The sequence below is a fragment of the Vipera ursinii genome, assembly GCF_947247035.1.
Source record: "Vipera ursinii genome assembly, chromosome: 11".
Classification (NCBI taxonomy): domain Eukaryota; kingdom Metazoa; phylum Chordata; class Lepidosauria; order Squamata; family Viperidae; genus Vipera; species Vipera ursinii.
The window spans coordinates 19,806,860-19,825,432 of record NC_139524.1 but is presented as its reverse complement, the minus strand read 5'-3'; the positions used below and the strand labels follow the sequence as shown (position 1 = coordinate 19,825,432).

General features: G+C 47.1%; 1 protein-coding gene across 5 annotated transcripts; it reads left to right on the top strand.

Moving 5' to 3' along the window:
* The first annotated feature begins 6,714 nt into the window (after nt 1-6,714).
* Nucleotides 6,715-17,359, top strand: BNIP2 (BCL2 interacting protein 2). 5 transcript variants are annotated; one of them, XM_083371637.1, is made up of 11 exons: nt 6,715-6,824; nt 8,551-8,654; nt 9,296-9,360; nt 10,309-10,476; nt 11,486-11,662; nt 12,221-12,323; nt 13,010-13,141; nt 13,348-13,434; nt 13,525-13,623; nt 14,186-14,221; nt 15,952-17,359. In XM_083371637.1, exons 2-11 carry the CDS (start codon nt 8,605-8,607, stop codon nt 15,998-16,000), a joined length of 966 nt encoding a protein of 321 aa, XP_083227763.1. In that variant the 5' UTR covers nt 6,715-6,824; nt 8,551-8,604; the 3' UTR covers nt 16,001-17,359. The 5 variants fall into 5 exon arrangements, with proteins under 5 accessions (XP_083227763.1, XP_083227765.1, XP_083227766.1 ...); XM_083371640.1 differs by having other exon boundaries at nt 6,758-6,824; nt 8,529-8,654; nt 10,374-10,476; XM_083371638.1 differs by having other exon boundaries at nt 6,758-6,824; nt 8,529-8,654.
* Nucleotides 17,360-18,573: the final 1,214 nt, after the last annotated feature.

Sequence of the window (18,573 nt, the reverse complement as noted above, 5' to 3'; positions counted from 1 at the left end):
GCTTAATGGGAGTGTAAGCTGAAGCACGGCTTGGGGTTGGGGACAACTCTGGGCCCTTGCTGATTTTTACACCCTCCCCTAAATATTTCTCCCTGCAGTCGCAGCCAAGGTTGTCCTTAGGGTTTTAATTTTTGTAGAATTTGCTTCCCCTAGTTGAGCAGCAATCTTTATCTTCCTAAACCTTCCCTCTCCCGTAACCTGTCTTTGATTCTACAAGTTCCTTTCCCGAGCTGGCCATTAAACCATCGCTTCTTCCAATTGGAAATTCTTCCGCTCGGGTACAATCGTGCAAACAACTGGCAGAATTTATTTAACCTTCAGCCAACTGCTCAACCAAGTTGAAATTATTGATAGCCTCTCGGTAATAATCAAGATGGAGAGCTCAACCAGCAAGAGGTTTCCTCAGCCCCCCCCTCCCTACCCCCTCCCTCCCTGGCCAGACCCGCAAAGCAGCCGCTGAGCTGGAGGGCTACCAATGCCATCTCCGGCAGGCAGCATCGCTCGGTCAAGGAACTCAGCTGTGGATGGGAAATAAAGCTGTTAAGCCGTGGCGATTCCCCAATCCGTCACGGGGGTAACGGCGTTTCCTGGGAGTCAGCTCGCATGTTGGGACAGATACATCTCCTCGACAGCATCTAAGAGGGCCTGAAGCCCCTGCAGATTGTCTTAGAAAGGGAAGGATGGGCTGGTGATGGATGGCCGGCACAGGACACCGAAATCAATTTTGCATCGCGGAGCGGATAAAGTTAATCTCAATCCCTGCAAAACACCCCGGTGGGATGTTTTGACAGAATATTCATTTTAAGGGTAGCGATAGGGTTATCAACTCCAATCCAGCCAGGTTACCTTTCTGGAGAGGAGGGAGGGAGGGAGGCTTCCCACCCGCCCCTTTGCTACCTGCCAAAAAGGAGACGTTTCTAGGGCTGGAGGGATTCCTACCTTTGCCCTGGAGATGGACAAGCCAGTGGTCGGGGGGGGGCGTCTTCTGCTCCCCAGTTGTGACACGGGAGGGCATTCACAACACGACTGGGTGGACTTTGGATGGCCCATTTAACGTTTGGGGTGGGCTAGAGGGGATGATACTAAATGTCCACGGCCCCCTCAAGCGGGGAGGGAGTTTTGATTTGGGCGAGTGGAAACTACAAAGGAGGGCTCCTTGCTGTGCTTTTCTTGCAGACATTTCACGACCCAGTTAGGCAACATCATCACTGCTGCTCCTGATGACTGAAGCCTTGGCCAGTAAGACCTTAGAATGGGGCATTGCGCAGAAGCAAATGAGTGAAAGCGCATTTTTTAAAAAATTGTTGTTATTTATTTGACTCCGTTTTCATAACGACTGGGTAGGAATATTGGATAGCCCCGTTTAGCCCGCCCAACGGTGCCCTTTCCGCTGCGTTCCTGCCAAGCTCCCCTTGCTTTAAGCCCTCCACAATTACCCCAGAAATGCATGCCAAAATGACAATAGATCTTACCTATTAAGCACCCTGGGGAGAAGACCAAGCCAGTGGGCCTGACTTGATAGGCAGATGCATCAATTACTGGGGACGATGAAATGCTACTTCGAGCAGAAACACCCCCCCCCCGTCTCTCCGAGCCCCTTTGCAAAATGGGAAACCCACTCCAGGAGTTCATGAAGAATAATTATCGGCCCTTCTCTTGGGGGGGGGCTCTTTGACGGTGCAGAAGAAACAGTCCTCCGTTCGCTCTGGGGTGGCTAGAAGCAGAAAAACAATAGATGAGCCCCAGATGAGGCTGGGGTCCTACGGCCTTTGGCACACCCACGGTGGCCCACGGACCTCTGGCTTCAAGGAACACAGGGGGAAGCTGGTTGTGCTCAGGTACACACCTGTATTTCTCCCCAGCATCCAGGACTGGTGTGGGATACAGCTAGTTGTGCCCAACTTTTCTGTTGCTAAGCGAGACAGTTGTGAGAAGTGAGTTTTGCCTCACTTTGTGACCTTTCCCACCACAGTTTTTAAGCGAATCGCTGCAGTTGTGAAGATGGGTAGAAATCCACAGAAACAAACCAGACGTGACCCTCTTGTGCTGCCTTCCACCCCCTGACAACCTGGGCTGGTCCACAAAGACCATCTTGGTGCTGGCGGAAGGGGATGGGCCTTGCGATCCAATCCTACAGAAAGCGCCAAGCGGGGGGGGGGAGCTTCTCTAAGAACGGAGAAAGACCACCACAAAATCTGCAAGAGGGCGCCCCGTTCACAAGGACGGGAGTGTGGAAACTGGGTTCGGAGCTGTGACCGGAACCTGCAATTTCTGTCTTCAACAGCCCCCCACCCAGGGTAAGGGAAGACGGCTCTAAGTCACAGAAGGGGGACTCTGGTCCTGCTGCTGCTGGTGAGCGGCTCCTGCCAAGGGTTTAAGAGTTGCCGGTACAGCTACGGTAGTCCCCGACTCACAACAGCTCATTTAGTGACCGTTCAAAGTTGCAAGGGTACTGAGAAAAGTGACTTATGACCGTTTTTCGCACTTATGAGTGTTGCGGCATCCCCATGGTCATCCGATCAAAATTCAGACACTCGGCAACCGGGTCACATTTACGACGGTCGCAGTGCCCCGACGGGTCACGTGATCCCCTTTTGCGACCTTCCAACAAGCAACGTAAAATGGGGAAGCCGGATCCACTTAACACCCAGGTTGCTAACCTATCAGCTGCAGTTATTCGCTTAATCACTGTGGCAGGCAAGGTCGTGAAATGGGGCAAAATTCGCTTAACAATTGTCTCATTTAGCAACAGAAATTTTGGGTACAACTGTGGCCGTAATTCGAGGACTATGTGTGTGTGTTTTGCATAAATCGCTGCCATCTTTACCCCCTGTGCTAGTTCCAGGACAAAGTGAGCATCAAAGAAGTCCACGACATTTTCCCACGTCCTCCACTTCAGCACTTCACCTTTAAGAACAATGTTATTTGTAAGGAAAATCCCCCCCCAAATTTTGGAGACACTCGTATCCCGTTTGTGCCAATCTGGGACTTGGCATAACCTGGGTGAAAGTGCTACTCATCTGTCCCCAAAACAAGCCTTGAGCTACTGGAAAATATGAGATAATTTGGAGGAGCAAGAAATAAAAAAATTACAACATCAACAATAACAGATACTCGATGGTTGTGCACAGCATAATAGACCTATAATGTATTCCTTCTGTCGGCATTGTGTATCTGCGTGATAATTTTATGTGACAGTGTAATTAAATTGGAAAACAATTCCCATTTCCTATGTCTTTTACCTATTTATCATCATTTATTTCTTTACTTTCATCCCCTGCCATAAATATTATTGTAAGAAGAGTTAAATAAGTTAAACCAATGCAATTACTTTTACAGATTGAAATTAACTTCATATATCAATTTGTACCCGTTTCCCAGCGATCTGGCCTGGATTTCCGGGAGTATATTTACGATGTCACCGTGGTTTCTGTGTTTGCATTCGTTTTTGAGTAATGATCTGTGTGTTAAAAGCTGACATTTTAACAGTATTTTCAAACATTTTCATTCATTATCAAATAACCATTTGTTACACTGTGGCAATTCCAAACCATTTACTGTGCCGCCCCGCCCCCCGCCCCGTTGCCCATTGCTAAACAATGATTAATCAACCATGGTGCAAATTTTAATGCTTATCACAGCAAATAGAGAAAGTCGCATTAAGGAGTGACTTGACTTCAGGCGAGGTCCAAATTTTTATTCTTATTTTTAAAAAAAATCCTGATGAGACATTCAGTGTGAAATGCTTTGCATATTTTTTTAAAGAAAAAAGCAAGCCGGAGAACAGCCTCAAGCAAGGCATTGGGGAAACCCTTTGAAATCCCTCCGCGTTCCTCAAGGGTCTCTTTCAATTAGCATTCAGAAATTTCCCCATCAAACCCTACTTTCAAATGTTCAGTTGTTAGTTTTGAACTGCTTCCTCATGTTAAGCTCTAGATGAGAGGGGCAGGAGACCAATCAATCAATCAATCAATCAATCAATCAATCAAGTAACACTCCTGAGAAGTCGGATCAGAAGCAAGCCAAGTTAGAAGCAGCATTTTTAGTGCTGTATGCCTACAAAAAGGGATTTTTATGCAGGCGTTCATGGGACAGCCTTGCCAGCTTCAAAACAGAGAAGATGCACATCTGGATGATGTTGGAGCCGCAACAGGGAAGAAATGGACACAACTGAAAGCCTAACCTGGCATCCTGGAGGAAGTCTTTGCTTAACCATGGTTTATTGGCGGGGTTCACATGATGCTTTGAGACGGCATTTTTCATTCTTGGCAACTTTTAAGAAGCGTGGATTGCTGGCTGAGGAATTCTGGGAGCTGAAGTCCAGACATCTTCAATTTGCCAAGGGTAGAAACCCTGCACTAAGCCATCAAAGATACAAAACGTTAAGCCTGAACCAAACAAAGATGGTTCAGTCTGTTGTTCAAAGCCAAAGGAGTTCAGGGCTCGCTCACTTCCTGCATGGTTTTCCCTGTCTCCATCGTCCTTTCCTCCCACGCATTTGCTCCACTTTTCCTTCTGATTCAAAGGTAATTTTGGAAGTGAAGAGCAGTAGAGAAGGAGAAGGAAACCGTGCCACACCCCAGAAAGAGAACGGAAATGAATGCCTGCCTTTTTTTCATGGGCCGAACTATCGGCCTTTTCTTCACTAGAGTTTTGGGGCATCTTCCTGCCCATCAGAAAAGGACAATGGCTGCAAGATGTTAGAAAAAGTCAGAGAGGAGATGGTAAATAAAGCCTCTCTGAGGGCCGAAGGGCAATTATTTAGGTTTATCGGAGAAGAAGCCCCCAATCCCGAATTCTGTTCCCCCTCTTCACCAGCCAGGCGCAGAGCTGCCTTCCCATGTTGCAGCCATGCGTTTGCTGCAACACTAAGCTGCTTTGCAACTCAAACACCTTGTTAAAGATGGGGACTTAGCATGCAAAACCAGCCCTGGAGACGGTGAGGACAGCCAGGAGTGGACCAATTAAAACCCCACCCCCCAATATTAGGTCTCTAACACTACCCAGGGTGCACAGCTACTCCCATGCTAGTACCCAGCTTCACCCCCATCAAACAGGTGGAGCGTCCCGTAGCCTGCCAAGTGGGTGAGGATTTCTAAAAAGCAAAAGACAGGGTTGAGAGCAGGGTTTTTTGGGCCTTTTTTTACTCACCATAACAGCATAGAAAGTTTTGCCAGATAGGCTGCTGTATTAGCCAAAATAATATATTTTTTTAAAAAAAAGATTTTTCACATTTAACTTTGTTTAGGGAAGCCCACAAGCTTGGAAGATCATCCACTTTTCTTACCTTCCAAAAATGAGGGGGGGGAAAAGAATTGCAACTCTCTCCCACATGGATAGAGGGCATCAAGGAAAACCTCTTGTTGCCCCTAGTGGTTCATCTCGAGTACTGCAGGCCAGAAAGAGTAGTTTTAGCCCCGCCCCTCCCCACTTCTACCAAAGGTTTGCGCTCTGCATCATCTCTAAATCCTTCCCTGCTTCTCATTCTATGTTCAGGGATCTGCCTGCCATCCTGTGGACAAAGAAAAACGCTGCAAAATAGCACATGTTTTCCCAGGGGGAAAAAATAAAGCAACACAGAACTAATCCCATTGCAAAGAAGCGGTTGTTCTAAATAAATCTTGTTTTTCAAATCCGAGCCTTCCATACTTTCAGGCTGAACGTAGACGAGCCTCAACAGACGAACCAACAAAGACCTTACCGTTCCTGCTATAACAAAATAAATTTTAAATAAAGGTCATAAACGTCTTGAGTTATGTACACTACTAAAAGGTAAAGGTCAAGGTTCCCCCGCACATGCGTGCTAGTGCTAGTCGTTTCCAACTCTAGGGGCCGGTGCTCATCTCCGTTTCAAAGCTGAAGAGCCAGCGCTTGTCCGAGGACGTCTCCGTGGTCATGTGGCCGGCATGACTAGACGCCAAAGGCGCACAGAACGCTGTTACCTTCCCACCGTAGTGGTCCCTATTTTTCTACTTGCATTTTTTACGTGCTTTCGAACTGCTAGGTTGACAGAAGCTGGGATGAGTAACAGGCGCTCACTCTGCTACGCGGCACTCGGGACTCGACCCGCCAAACTGCCGACCTTCTGATCGACAAGCTCAGCATCCTAACCCACTGAGCCACTGCGTCCCTTATGTACACTACTACTAAGCTGTAAATCATAAGAAGCAAAGTCTTCCAGGGAGCGGAATAACGGAACCTCCAGCTTCAGGGGCAGTATACCTGATGTTCTGCCTAGAGGGGACTGGAAGGAGATACGTGGCTAGATTAGAGGGGGATTTTTGGGTGCTTTTTATGGTCTGTTTGGGTGACCTTAAAAAGACTAACTGACCGACAAATAGGGATTATGCAAGTTGGATGTTTAAGCGAGGTGTTGTGTGAATCGGCCAAGAGTCTGACTGCATGCGTGCAGACAGCCTCTTATTCTGGTAAACACGGGCATGCAATGTTTGAAATTAACACCCTTCCTCCTTGCTCATTTGCAACCTGGCGCCCGCCGCTGCGACCAATAGCCAAATTTGCATAAACCACGCCCACCGCCTGGTAGACCGCTCCCATCGCCCGACTCTGGAGACGAAAGCGGCGCGGCGACAAAACCAGAGAGAAGCTTCGCTTTAGACGCATGCGCCCTCGGCCCGTCCCTGCCGCACCTTTCCAGCCGCCGCGCAGCGCGCAGGCGCAGACAGCGGCCCTCTCCATTTCCTGAGGAAAGGCGGGGGCTGCGTCCTGCTTCCTGTTTGCTCACGTGTCCTTCCGGGGCAGGGTCGCCACCTTCGGGAGCTGTCGTTCCGGCCGGCTGTGAGCGAGAGAGGCGCCGAGCTGAGGTGAGGCCTGCTCCTCCGAGCCGGCGAGGCATTATTACGGGATAGGGAGTGGTCTCGGAGACGGGAAATGGCCGCGGGGAGGGGGTCGTCCGCCTCTCCCCTGCGTCCCCCCTGAAGGATCCTAGGCCAGCTAGATTTCTACCTGCAGGAGCCTGTGCTGGTTTCTCTCTCGGCGGGGGTGTGTGTGGAGGAAATCCCCTCCTTCCACATTTGCTCTAAGGCAGGGGTCGGCAACCTCGGCTCTTTTATGACTCGTGGACTTCAACTCCCAGAATTCCTGAGCCAGCATAGCTGGCTCAGGAATTCTGGGAGTTGAAGTCCACGAGTCATAAAAGAGCCGAGGTTGCCGACCCCTGCTCTAAGGGCTGCTCGTAGTTCGGCGCTAGGTCGCCCTAGGAGGGCGGGGCCAGGCCTTTCGTGGGGAGGGGCCAGTTCGTTTGGGGCTCTTTGGGGGAGGGGGGAAGAGAGTCCTCTGTATGGGGGGGGGGTCCCAACTTTGACAGCTTTGAGCTGGTTGGGGAATTCTGGGCGTCGAAGTCCACAAGCCTTCAAAGCGGCCCAGGTTGGAGACCCCTGCTCTGTGTCCTGATGGGTAGGCCTCGACTTACAACGGTTCATTTAGTGACCGTGCGGAGCGGCGACACGGCACTGGAAAAAGTGACTTTTGCCCTGACAACCTGATCCTATCAGTGTTGATCTAAAGATCTTATCTAAATTCAGTTAGGTTCAAGTCCCATTAAGTATGAGGTGCAAAACTAGGTTGATGAATGAGGATCCTAGGACATACTTAAGCTTCGCAACTTCCTTGGTCGTCCTCTAAATGATTAACTCAGTGATGAAATTACTAAACTAATTCGTTAAGTAAGTTGTTCGTCTCAGCAAATGCAGCAGATGAGGAGATGGTTTCCACCGTCCTTTTATTCAAATGCTATGCTTTCTTGTACCTGGACCTGCCTCCCCCCAGTTGATTCCCAGCAGCAGCAGCAGCAGAAACTCTACAAAATCTGCTGGATTTAGGCTAAAAGTCCCAGAACAAGAATAGTGCTCAGCAGCAACAAGCAAACGATAATCTATGGATGGAGCTCAGCTATTTTGAAATCTGCAGCTTGGCTTCCTGCTTTAACCCTTCTGATAGGAAGTGAGATTACTCACAGTTTGTTTCCTCTAGGGCTTGAGTAGGCAGAAAACTCACTTTCAAGGGACTATCATTAATCTCCTTTTTAAAACTTGCCCTGTGGCATGCCGTTTCTGGCTACACCCAAAACTGTGGTTGCCTCTCCTACCAGCGTTCCTCTTAGTTCTTCCAAAGAATCTTCTTGTGGCCGCTCGCGATCCCTCTACCAAATCCCCTAGTTTGGACCTGCCTCGCTCAGTCTGGGTGAAATTGAACAGAATTAGGTGTGATACTGGAAGAAGTGCCTCTGCCCTGTAGCAGTGGGGATGGAAAGATTCCCCTTGTTGCGATTGTGGTACTGATATACAAACTATGAAATATATTGTGCAAGATGGCACGTGCCTTGCGTTCTCTGGTTCCCTAGAAGATCAGTTGTAGACCAATTCAACAGAAACTAAGAAATTGCTGCTGCTTTGGCGTAAATGCACTGCCCCAGTTTCTTTTGTGGATTAACTTGGAGGTTAAATTAGGCCTTCATAGGAAGTCACTCCTGTCCTAACTAAGCACTTTAACAGAAACATATTTTGTAGTTCCTAATGTCTCCCACAACAGTTCAGAACTCTGGATCAAGACGGAGCTGCATTAGCCCTCGAGGCAAAGCTGAGGATGGAAGGAGTGGAAGTTAAGGAGGAATGGCAAGACGAAGACTTTCCCAGGTAAGGCACAGCTGACTTGGTTCGCGTTTGTTGGGAAACGATGTTGGCAATTGATTGTATAATTTACACTGTGGCCTCAGGGCAAGGTCTTTAGAAGATGCATTTGTCAGGGTGGACTCATACTGCATTCAAGGAGTTTGACTGGATTGTAAGTGTACAATTTGGGCCTAGATTAATCTTCGTGGGCCAGGGGAAGTTTGGAAATCAGTTCAAAATGTACAAAAAATTTTCTTGCCTATGAAACTGGGACAGATTCTTACTCAAGGCCCGGTGATGATACAAATTAATGCAAGTTATTGCAATGAGTTATTTATATGCTGATGGTAGTAGCAGTCCTGATTAGCAAAGGTGTCTTTTACAGATCATTGGGGAGGCTGTTTATGCAGCAAGGGTTATACAGAAGGTGTGCAGATACCACAAGAACAGGTTGGACTTTTGTGCAATCCTGAGGTGTTCATGTTAGTGTGTCATCCCCTGATAAATAGGGGATGACACATGCAAGTGGTCTGGAGTGGGGAGATAGTTCTGCCCACTAGGAACCAAATTACATGTGAGCTATTGCAACTGTTAGTGTTACATAAAGGAAATAGGAAAGGAAGCAAGAGATTTTGACTACATTTAATGTCTACCCTGTACCCCAGACCTTTACCAGAAGATGACCACATTGAAGCTATGTCTGGGCCAGCTGAAAGAGGAGACCAATCTGGTAAGTGCATCCATTTCAGTTGGAGTAGGCAATTTGATGTCCTCAAGATATTGAGAACTTGGCCTTGGGGCTAAGGCAGCTGAGACAGAAGGCGATGTCTCGTTTGCCGCTGTCAAAATAACTTCTTCAAATTGAAAATATGTCATACATGCTGTTTCATTTCATAGCATTTTCTCAAAGCTGATTCAGCAAGAATAAGAAACTCTGGTGGAACACTTGAGATTTTGTTTTGTCTGATAGTCCCCTGGCCAGTTCCAGTATTGTAAAAGTGGGTGAAACATCCTGATGTTGCAGTACACCAGTCTTCAAATACCTGCTTTCTGTAGAGTAGGGGTGTCTAACCTGGGCCACGTTAAGACTTGTGAACTTCAGCTCCCAGAATTCCCCAGTCAGCCACAATTCTAAAGTGGCCCAGGTTGGACACCCCTGCTGTAAAGGTTTGCCAACCTTGGAGAAGACTGAGGCAGCCTTCCCAGGCCTGCTCTAACCTTGAAATTGACTATCGTAATTATGAAAATGGTTTGAAATCAGACTACATTTAATAAGATCAGAACATTTCAATAAAGATGGACTGGAGTGTTTAAGACCAGTAGCACTGGGAATAACTAAATAAGTTATGTATGTGATCTCTGCTGAAATTACAGAACTGTTTTCAAACAGAATAGAATTAGTCTTGTATTTAATTTTAAAACTGTTGAATATATAGTTAATTTCTTTGCTGAGTGAGGTGCCTGTTTGATCTCCTTTTTAAAAAGTAAAGATTGTAACATAATGCTTATGTTCGACGGGCATCAACAATTAGCCCTACATATCAACACCAAGTAAAGCAACGTTTATCTATCCACCTTCTATTAAATAATCTCTTTTCTAGTTTTGAGGCTTCTTTTTCTAGCTTTGATGTTTATCAAGGAATCACATGTTATCTTCCCCTACCTTTCAACCTATTAGAAATTAATGGCAACAAAGTTAAGAAGAAACTAATAGCTCCAAATATAAACTTGACTTTGGATCAGAGTGAAGAATCCATTTTATCTGGGTTAGAGGCAAGTGGAGATATTGACTTGGATGATATAGACACACCCTCAGAGAACAGCAATAATGAGTTTGAGTGGGAAGGTAAGATATTTTTTTTAATAGCAATGAAATTTTGTCCTTAGGCACGTTCCTTCTCGCGTGCCGTTGCCAATGAGCATGCTACTTTGTAGAGATATTTCCTATGCATTGAAACGGGGTACAGAGTCCATGACTCCACCAATGCTTGGCTTTTTATTTTGGGCAAGAGGGGGGTCCAGGTGGGCATCACTGCAATAAGGTTTCTGTCTCTTCTCTTTTTAATGCCGCTGTCTGCATTTCCCTGGAAGGATAGTTTCCATTAACAGCCTTCTGTCCTTGGAAACAAACTACTAACTTGCTGAAGTAGTTTTTCCCACCTCTGTGGTAAGGCTTGCGCTACTGAAATTCCTTTTGCAAAACCAGGAGGATGATTTAGTCCTCACTAGCCCCCTCCCCCAGATCCTGCATACCTTTGATTGAAAGATTTGTCTATTTGCATGACTGCTGCAAATCGGGGCAGTGAAAACGATTTTGTAGCAAACTTACAATCAGTGGGAAAATGATAGTTGAAGGGAAACCATCTGGAGCTGTCAGCGTCTCAAAGAATTTTCAGTAACTGTCTGCACCACCCTAAATAATACGTTTTTAAAAAGGCCTTGCTTCTGGAATTTGGGCATCTCAAATGTAAATGCTGATTACTCTTTGTAGAGAGCAACTCTGATGTAGAAAAAAATAATCAGAATGAAACTCACATACATTGATTTTAAAAATCTGCAAGAGATTCCATGTTTTTGAAAGAAAACGGTAACTTAATATTCCCAAGTATCTCAACTTTAGAATCATTCTGCTCAGAAACTGCTTAATTCCTTAATTCCTTGTTCATTTCCATAAGTGACTGTTGACCCTTCAAAACATGAGCCTGTCACTCTGAAAACTTAACTGACCAACCCATCTGTGCTGCTTGGGGAATTCTGGGAGTTGGAATCCACACATCTTAAAAGCTGCTGAAGTTGGGAAATCTTGGTCTGGTCATGTAATGCTACTTCCAATCCTCTGCTTCCATGGTGGCCAGACGACCTTCCGAAGCAGAAAAGCAGCGATGCTGTTCGGAAGGGCTCCCTGCTGGAATACACAGCGTCGGAGGAGAGGGCGGAGGAACGGCGGTGGCGAATGTACCAGATTGGCGACCAGGGTCACCGAGTAGACATGAGGGCCATTGAGCCCTACAAGAAAGTGATTAGTCACGGAGGTGAGGGCTAACTTATTGTAATGTTTGGTTCACTAAACAGGCTCGCTGCAACTGCAGGAAGGCTTCAGAAAAAACATCGTGGTGATGGTTATATAAGCCATGATGATGTAACTTTAAGATGCTAATTGGCCAATGGGTGTGTAAGTGTTCTCATGGCCATAAGAGGGAGCTAGGAACGTAGCTTCTCTCTCTGAATTCACTGCTCTCTACTATTACTGTTTTTGCTCTGTTGTGCTGTACTGTTGGTTTACTACTGTGATAAACCTGTACAACTGTGTATTGACCTCTGGACCGGTAAGAAGACTTTGTATTTTGGATTACTCCTTGGACTGTTGCTATTGTGTATGACCTGGACTGTTTATTTTTGACCGTGCATTTTTGTTCTTACACCACCTCAAAGTAAAGTACTTTTTGTTTTCACAACTCAGTGTACTCTTGTAGTTACTGTGTGACTCTTACTGCTCTCAGTACTCTTTCTTGTCTGTGCAACTCCTTGGTAGCACAAGGCCTCTGCACAACAATTTCCTAACGGTGATGGTTATTTCTTTTCCTCCCTAGGCTATTACGGGGATGGGCTGAATGCAATTATTGTCTTTACGGTTTGCTTCATGCCAGAAAGTAGTCAGCCAAACTACCGATACTTAATGGACAATCTGTTTAAGTAAGTGGTCTAGCAAACAGGTAACCCTGCTTTAATGTGGAGTCAGAGTCATCTGCAGTGACGGTTGTCCGAGGCCTGGGAGGAGCAGGGAGGGATATTCCGTTGTCCTCCTTGCAGGAGATGCTACAGGTCAATTCACAGTTCTTGGCATGCAGAATACCACCGGGATCTGAACAGTCCCATTTTCAACGATTAGTAAGGGATCAGATTGGATTGGGAGCTTCTCTTGACTCTCATGATGAGACAACGTGGAGATCATGGTTTGTCCGTGAATCTCCTTGTGAATGCTCAACCCATTCCAGTCTGTAGAAGGGATAAGAGATAAGATTCCCCACCCCCTCACCTTGATACTCGTTCAAAAGGTCCTGAAGACCTGGTTTTGTGGACAGGCAGTGCTGGGAATGCGAGTTCATATTTATGACCGTTGCTGTGTCCCAGGATCACGTGATCCCCTTTTGCGACCTGAGCAGCGAAATCAATGGGGAAGCCAGATGCCGGGATACTAACTTATCCACTGCAGTGATTCCCTTAACCACGGCGGCAAGAAAGGTTGTAAAATGGGGCAAAACTTACTTAACGAGTGTCTCACTTAACAAGTTTTGGCTCCGTTGTGGACGACCCGTATTGTCCGGTCTTTGGGTGACTCAAGCTGCTTCTGCTGTTTCTCCCTCTTCTCCTTCCCACAGATACGTTATCGGCTCCCTAGAATTACTAATAGCAGAGAGCTATATGATTGTTTATCTAAATGGGGCAACCACCCGGCGGAAGATGCCCAGTTTAGGCTGGCTCAGGAAGTGTTACCAGCAAATTGACAGGAGGTGAGATTAAATAGGGGGAGGGGGACGTGGGGAAAGGGGCAGCCAGTTGGAGGAGCAATATAGAGTTCTTTTAAGGGTGGGAATTGGCAAAGAGGGTCGGTCTCATCTGGGGACTGGGATCGCCAGGTCATTTTTTCGGGAGGAGTGGTGTTGCCAACAGTGTTGCCTTCCGTTGCCAACATCTGCGTTGCTTTTATTGATCATAGGTTAAGGAAAAACCTGAAGTCACTCATAATAGTTCATCCTTCCTGGTTCATTAGAACACTTCTGGCAATCACAAAGCCATTTATTAGGTAATCCACACAATGTTTATCTTTCCTTTTAAGCTAAGCATCGGCACGGTAAATGCTATAGCGGTGACTGTTTTTCCTGTTCTCTTTCAGCTCAAAATTCAGCCAAAAAATCAGATACGTCTTTACCTTGGCAGAGCTGGCAGAGCTCATTCCCATGGACAGCGTTACCATCCCCGAATGCATAAAGCAGTAGGTCACTTTTCTTGTGTGTCCCCAGCCCCCAAAGAGTGCCCGGAGGTTTAGGTCCGAAGGGCTTCCTTCCGTGGAGCTGGGATAGAGTCGTATGGATCACCACATCCTCCCAAATGTGTCTTCTCTCCCTGGAGTTGCTTGTTAAATTGCTGGTGCTCTCGGGAGCTTCCTCAGAGAAGTCACCTGCCCTGCCCAGTGATTCCAAGTGATTCCAACCGCTGTGCTGTGTTGTGCTGTGCTGTGCTAGGGATTCAGGGATTATTATGGAGGCTCCACGTCCATCTTTTCTAACTTGAGTTTGAGCCAACTGCTGCCAGGGATCCTGATCTCCCTTCCCAGGAGAAGAAGCATCAGAGATGCCCAACTGCCCTGAATTTGGGAGGGACAAACACAATAGACTCTCCTATGGGGGGGGGGAAACCCCCCAAAACTTTTGCTTAATGTCGTTTTTATATGTTGGTGCTGGGAAGTGCTTGGCTAAATACATGCGGTTGGCTTGGGTTTTTGCGAGTTTCAGAATCTGCACCTGCTATACTAAAAATGAATTTTCCCTACTAAGGTATGAAGAAGAAAAATTTAAAAAGAAACTCCAAAGGTATCTGTCCTTCTTGATCAGGAATGCCTGTGTCTTCTCGCCTTTCCTGCGCTGGGCTGGCTTTGGGAAGGGGTGCGCCTGGCTGGGACGCCCAGAGCATGTGGGGATGGGAATCCACCGTTGCAAAAAGCTTGCACGGTGCTTGGACTAGTTCAGGGGTGGGCAACCTTGGCTCTTTTATGACTCGTGGACTTCAACTCCCAGAATTCCTGAGCCAGCCACGCTGAGGGGAAAGGGAGTATGCTGAGCCATGTTGGCTCAGGAATTCTGGGAGTTGAAGTCCACGAGTCATAAAAGAGCCAAGGTTCCCCACCCCTGGACGAGTTTGTGCTGGGCTGCCCACACCACTGCTTGTTTCCAAGAACGATAAGTAATCCCCAAAGCTGAGTCTTTGCTAATTACGCATAGTCGTCAACTTACAACGGAGCCCAACATTTTTGTTGCTAAGCAAGACGTTTGTTAAGTGAGTTTTGCCCCATTTGACGGCCTTTCCTGCCACAGTTGCTAAGTGAACCACTACAGTTAGTAACACGGTCGTTAAGTGAATCAGGCTTCCCCGTTGACTTTGTCAGAAGGTCGCAAAAGGGGATCACATGAAAAACACACACACACACACACACACAGAGCGAGCCTGGGACACTGCAGGCATCGTAAGTACATTCCAATTGCCAGGTGTCTGAATTTTGATTAGGTGACTATGGGGGAGGGATGCTGCGAAGGTCGGAAGTCTGAAAAGTGGTCATAACTCACTTTTTTCAGTGCTGTCATAACTTTGGTCACTAAATGAGCAGTTGTAAGTTGAGGACCACCTGTGTAACACTAACCCATCAAATCAAGAGCTGCAAATTGTTCCCGTTAAAATTGGGTAGCCAGGGCTGCAAAAACGCTTCCTTAATTCTAGACAGGCTAATTGTGACTCAGCCTTGGTTCATCTACCTTAAAAGCTGACGGAATTACTTCTTTCTTCACCTTGTGCTCTTTGCGTTGGCAATTCCTCTCCCCCTCCCCCCCAGTTTTCAATGCATGTGGAACATTTCTGGTGGGGCTTTTAACAAGAGTGGCCTGCTAATAAATACATCTTGACCACGCTATCTAATTTACAGCACTCATCGCTATGGCTGATTAACAAACCCCTTTGGTCCAGAAAGTGCTGGTTGTATATAATTGCTTCAAATGCTTCCTTTTTTCTCCTTTGGAGGGACGGCTCAGAATATTGCAAGCTTGGCAAAAAAAACCCAACGCCGATCCCATCTTCGGAGCACTGTCCCCAATGGAAGACGTGACCCCATATGCTATTGGGAAACAGCCAGCTGGGCAGAGAGGAGGGATCAAGCATGGAGCTAGCCTAGAGTCTGCGCAGCACCAAAAGGGCTCCTGGCCAACTCCCCCGATGTTCCTTTGGAACCTTATTGAACTGCTCCCTGGAGCAGGCGGCCAGACTTGGGGAAATTCCTGCACTATAGGCAGAACACGTTAAAGCAATTAGCTTGTACTCTGCACGTGCGAGCCTGGCTCTTTGCACCTGACCTATGCAGAGGTTGAGCACTTTGGGAAAAGCTGCACAGTCGGTTTCATTTCCCTGTTAACTATCACTGTTCAAAGTTCCCCTCAAGTCTGTTGGAAACTTCCTGCTTTAACTTGTATTAACTTGTTTCACTGCAGTTGCTAAATAGTAAGGTTTTTTTCCTCCTTGCAAAATATGACATGTTTTTTTTCTCTCCGATGAGCAGAATTGATCAAGAACTTAATGGGAAACAGGAGCAGAAGTCTGAACAGTAAAAAAAAAAGTGTTTTTGAATTCAAGCCGAGAGTGAAGAACACGCTGGGAGATTTGAGGTCCTGAAGAACACTCTGGCCTTCTGCGTCCAGACTTGGCCTGTTGGATGACGCACTGCTGAGTGGGTTTGCAAGTCCCAGGTGATGCTGACACTTCATAGTTGCCTTTATTATAACTTTTATACTGCAGTGTCACAAGGGCATTGTATGAGGGGCACCCATTTTTATATCGTGATGCTTATTCAGCAAGTATTTATATGCTTCGACGTTAAGGAGAGAGATCATATATATTTTTATGACTCTTCAACGCATATTTTATAATGTTCATCTGCAAAACAACAACAACCCTGAGACACACTAGCCCACCGATGACTGTTGTCATTTATTTAGGAATAAAATGCATGAGAATTTCTTATTTATGGTGAAATGCTTCTTGGCTAAGGAAGAGAGAAATGTAACTTGGTTATCTGCTAGGCTAGCAAGATCCTTTGCTGTTTCCACTGAGGGATGTGCCTAAGCCTGGAGCTGGGTGTCCTCAGCACAAGTGCCATTGCGTCCAGGCCCTTCTGGGTTGAAACTCCAGCGTTTCAACTCTCTCCTGAACAGAAGGATCCTGTCATTGAGAATCCTGGCAGCGCTACTGTTTGAATGTTGGGCTGGTGGAGGCTGGCTGGCTCTGGATGCCCAGGGAGTGACTTATTTGGGATATTGGGCGACATCCCAGAGCGGAACGGTCGTGGCCTCCACCCCCTTGCTACCACGGAAGGTATCTCGGCCTTGCTGCTTTGCCGCCCAGCCATGATGTGAAGCAGAGTTCCAGAAGACGGTATCAGGAGGTGACACTCAAAGAGTAGAGAAAGTGTATCCAGAGTTAGGGGCAAGGAGAAGAGCTTTGCCTACGGAGAAAGTGTATCTCAAGGGCCCAGCACCCTGGGTCTCTGGCAAAGCTTCCCATCTAAGGTGGAAGAATGCCAGGTGGTCGTTTTGTACTGTGGAAAACAAAGCCCTGGAAACAGCACTAGACTCACTTTATACACCCCTTTTTAAAGGAGACTTTTGTCTGTGTGTTGCATGTTTTGACGAAGCAGCTGCTTTAAGAGTGGCCTTCTCAATAAGGGCGGATTTGTCGTGTGCACTAATTCCTAGCGGGTTAATCATCAAAGCCATAGTGGATTGTTACAGAAACGTTACGTCTTTGGAAAGCTTGGGCATCGCTCTTTAGAAATATTTTCATTTGTATTTAAATTCTGTGCGTGTTGTTAGCAACACAGCGTTTTTGTGTTCCCCAGTGTTTATGGTGGGGAAAATACCGCCCGTGTGTTGGTTTATAACCCAGTCAATAAAATGTTTTTAAAGAAAGGCTTTAATTGGGTATTTGTCATAAATGCTTAAATTTACTTATTTTATTTATTTATTTATTTATTTATTTAATTGGATTTATATACCGCCCCTCTCCGAAGGGACTGGGGCGGTGTACAGGGCAATTAAAACACTATAAACAACACATAATGTATAAAAATTGAAATGAAATTAAATCAAATAGCCCTTAACAATAAACACATTCTAAAATTTAAATTTTTTTTAAAAAAATTAAGATCTAAAATCCCAGTCCCTCAGTCCAGGCCGGCAAGTTCAAATAGCCAAGTCTTCAGGTCGCGGCGAAAGGAGCGAAGGTCGGGAGCCATCCGGAGCTCAACCGGAAGCTGATTCCAGAGGGCAGGTGCGCCCACAGAGAACGCTGTCCCCCTGGGGGCCGCCAGTCGCCATTCCCTGACCGACGGCACCCTGAGGAGGCCCTCTCTGTGGGAGCGCACAGGGCGATGGGAAGTTGACGCCGGCAAAAGGTGCTCCCGTAAATTTTAAGGTGGCCGTATGGGAAAAATCCCATTTGTCTCGTCTAACAAACATAAGTCTTCACACAACTGGAGGGAAAACCGTTGTTAAGCAACACAACCAGAAGACAGAGAAGGGCTGGGAGGGGGGCAGTTGGATTAACTGGGTCAGTGACAGAACAACGGCTGGTTCAGACGTTGCTCGAGAGTAATATGCTGTGGATCTTCCCTGGTGCTCCTGTAAAGGCTCTGAAGCGTGTGGCCCACGTGCTCAAATGCGAGAGAGCAAAAGAGAAGCACGAGGCAGAGAAAAACAACATTTGCTTCTCTTCTTTGCCCTTTTTTTTAATTGGAATGAAGGTTATCCTTTCTTCCCTGGCTGGAGGTCTGACAGAATCCCCGCAGGCTGCATTTATGTCTGCGCTTGGTTTAATGGTGGGTGGGCAAGGCCTGTGCAGGATCCAGGTGCCAGGAGGGTGGCCTTGAATTCCCTGGAGACCCTGGAGCAGCGTTTGCTCCTTTTCTCCAGTTCAGGTTACAACCAGGATCTCCCGGTGGCCTCCCATCCAAGGGCCAGCAGAGAGACCCTGCCTGCAGAGCCGCTGGGCTCCTCTGCGCGTGCACAGAGCACGTGTCCCTTGCATTGCCAACGGGCAGCGCCTGCGGCCTTGCCGACCTGTAGAGGCCGTTCCCGAAAGGCGAGTCGAACCCGCCGCGCGCGGACTCCGGAAGCGCCGCCGAGCG

Coding starts and splice junctions, on each gene's coding strand:
- BNIP2 (XM_083371637.1), top strand. CDS start 8,605: ATGGAAGGAGTGGAAGTTAAGGAGGAATGGCAAGACGAAGACTTTCCC. Junction 10,477..11,485: donor TAATGAGTTTGAGTGGGAAG/GTAAGATATTTT, acceptor CATGGTGGCCAG/ACGACCTTCCGAAGCAGAAA. Junction 12,324..13,009: donor TTAATGGACAATCTGTTTAA/GTAAGTGGTCTA, acceptor TCCTTCCCACAG/ATACGTTATCGGCTCCCTAG.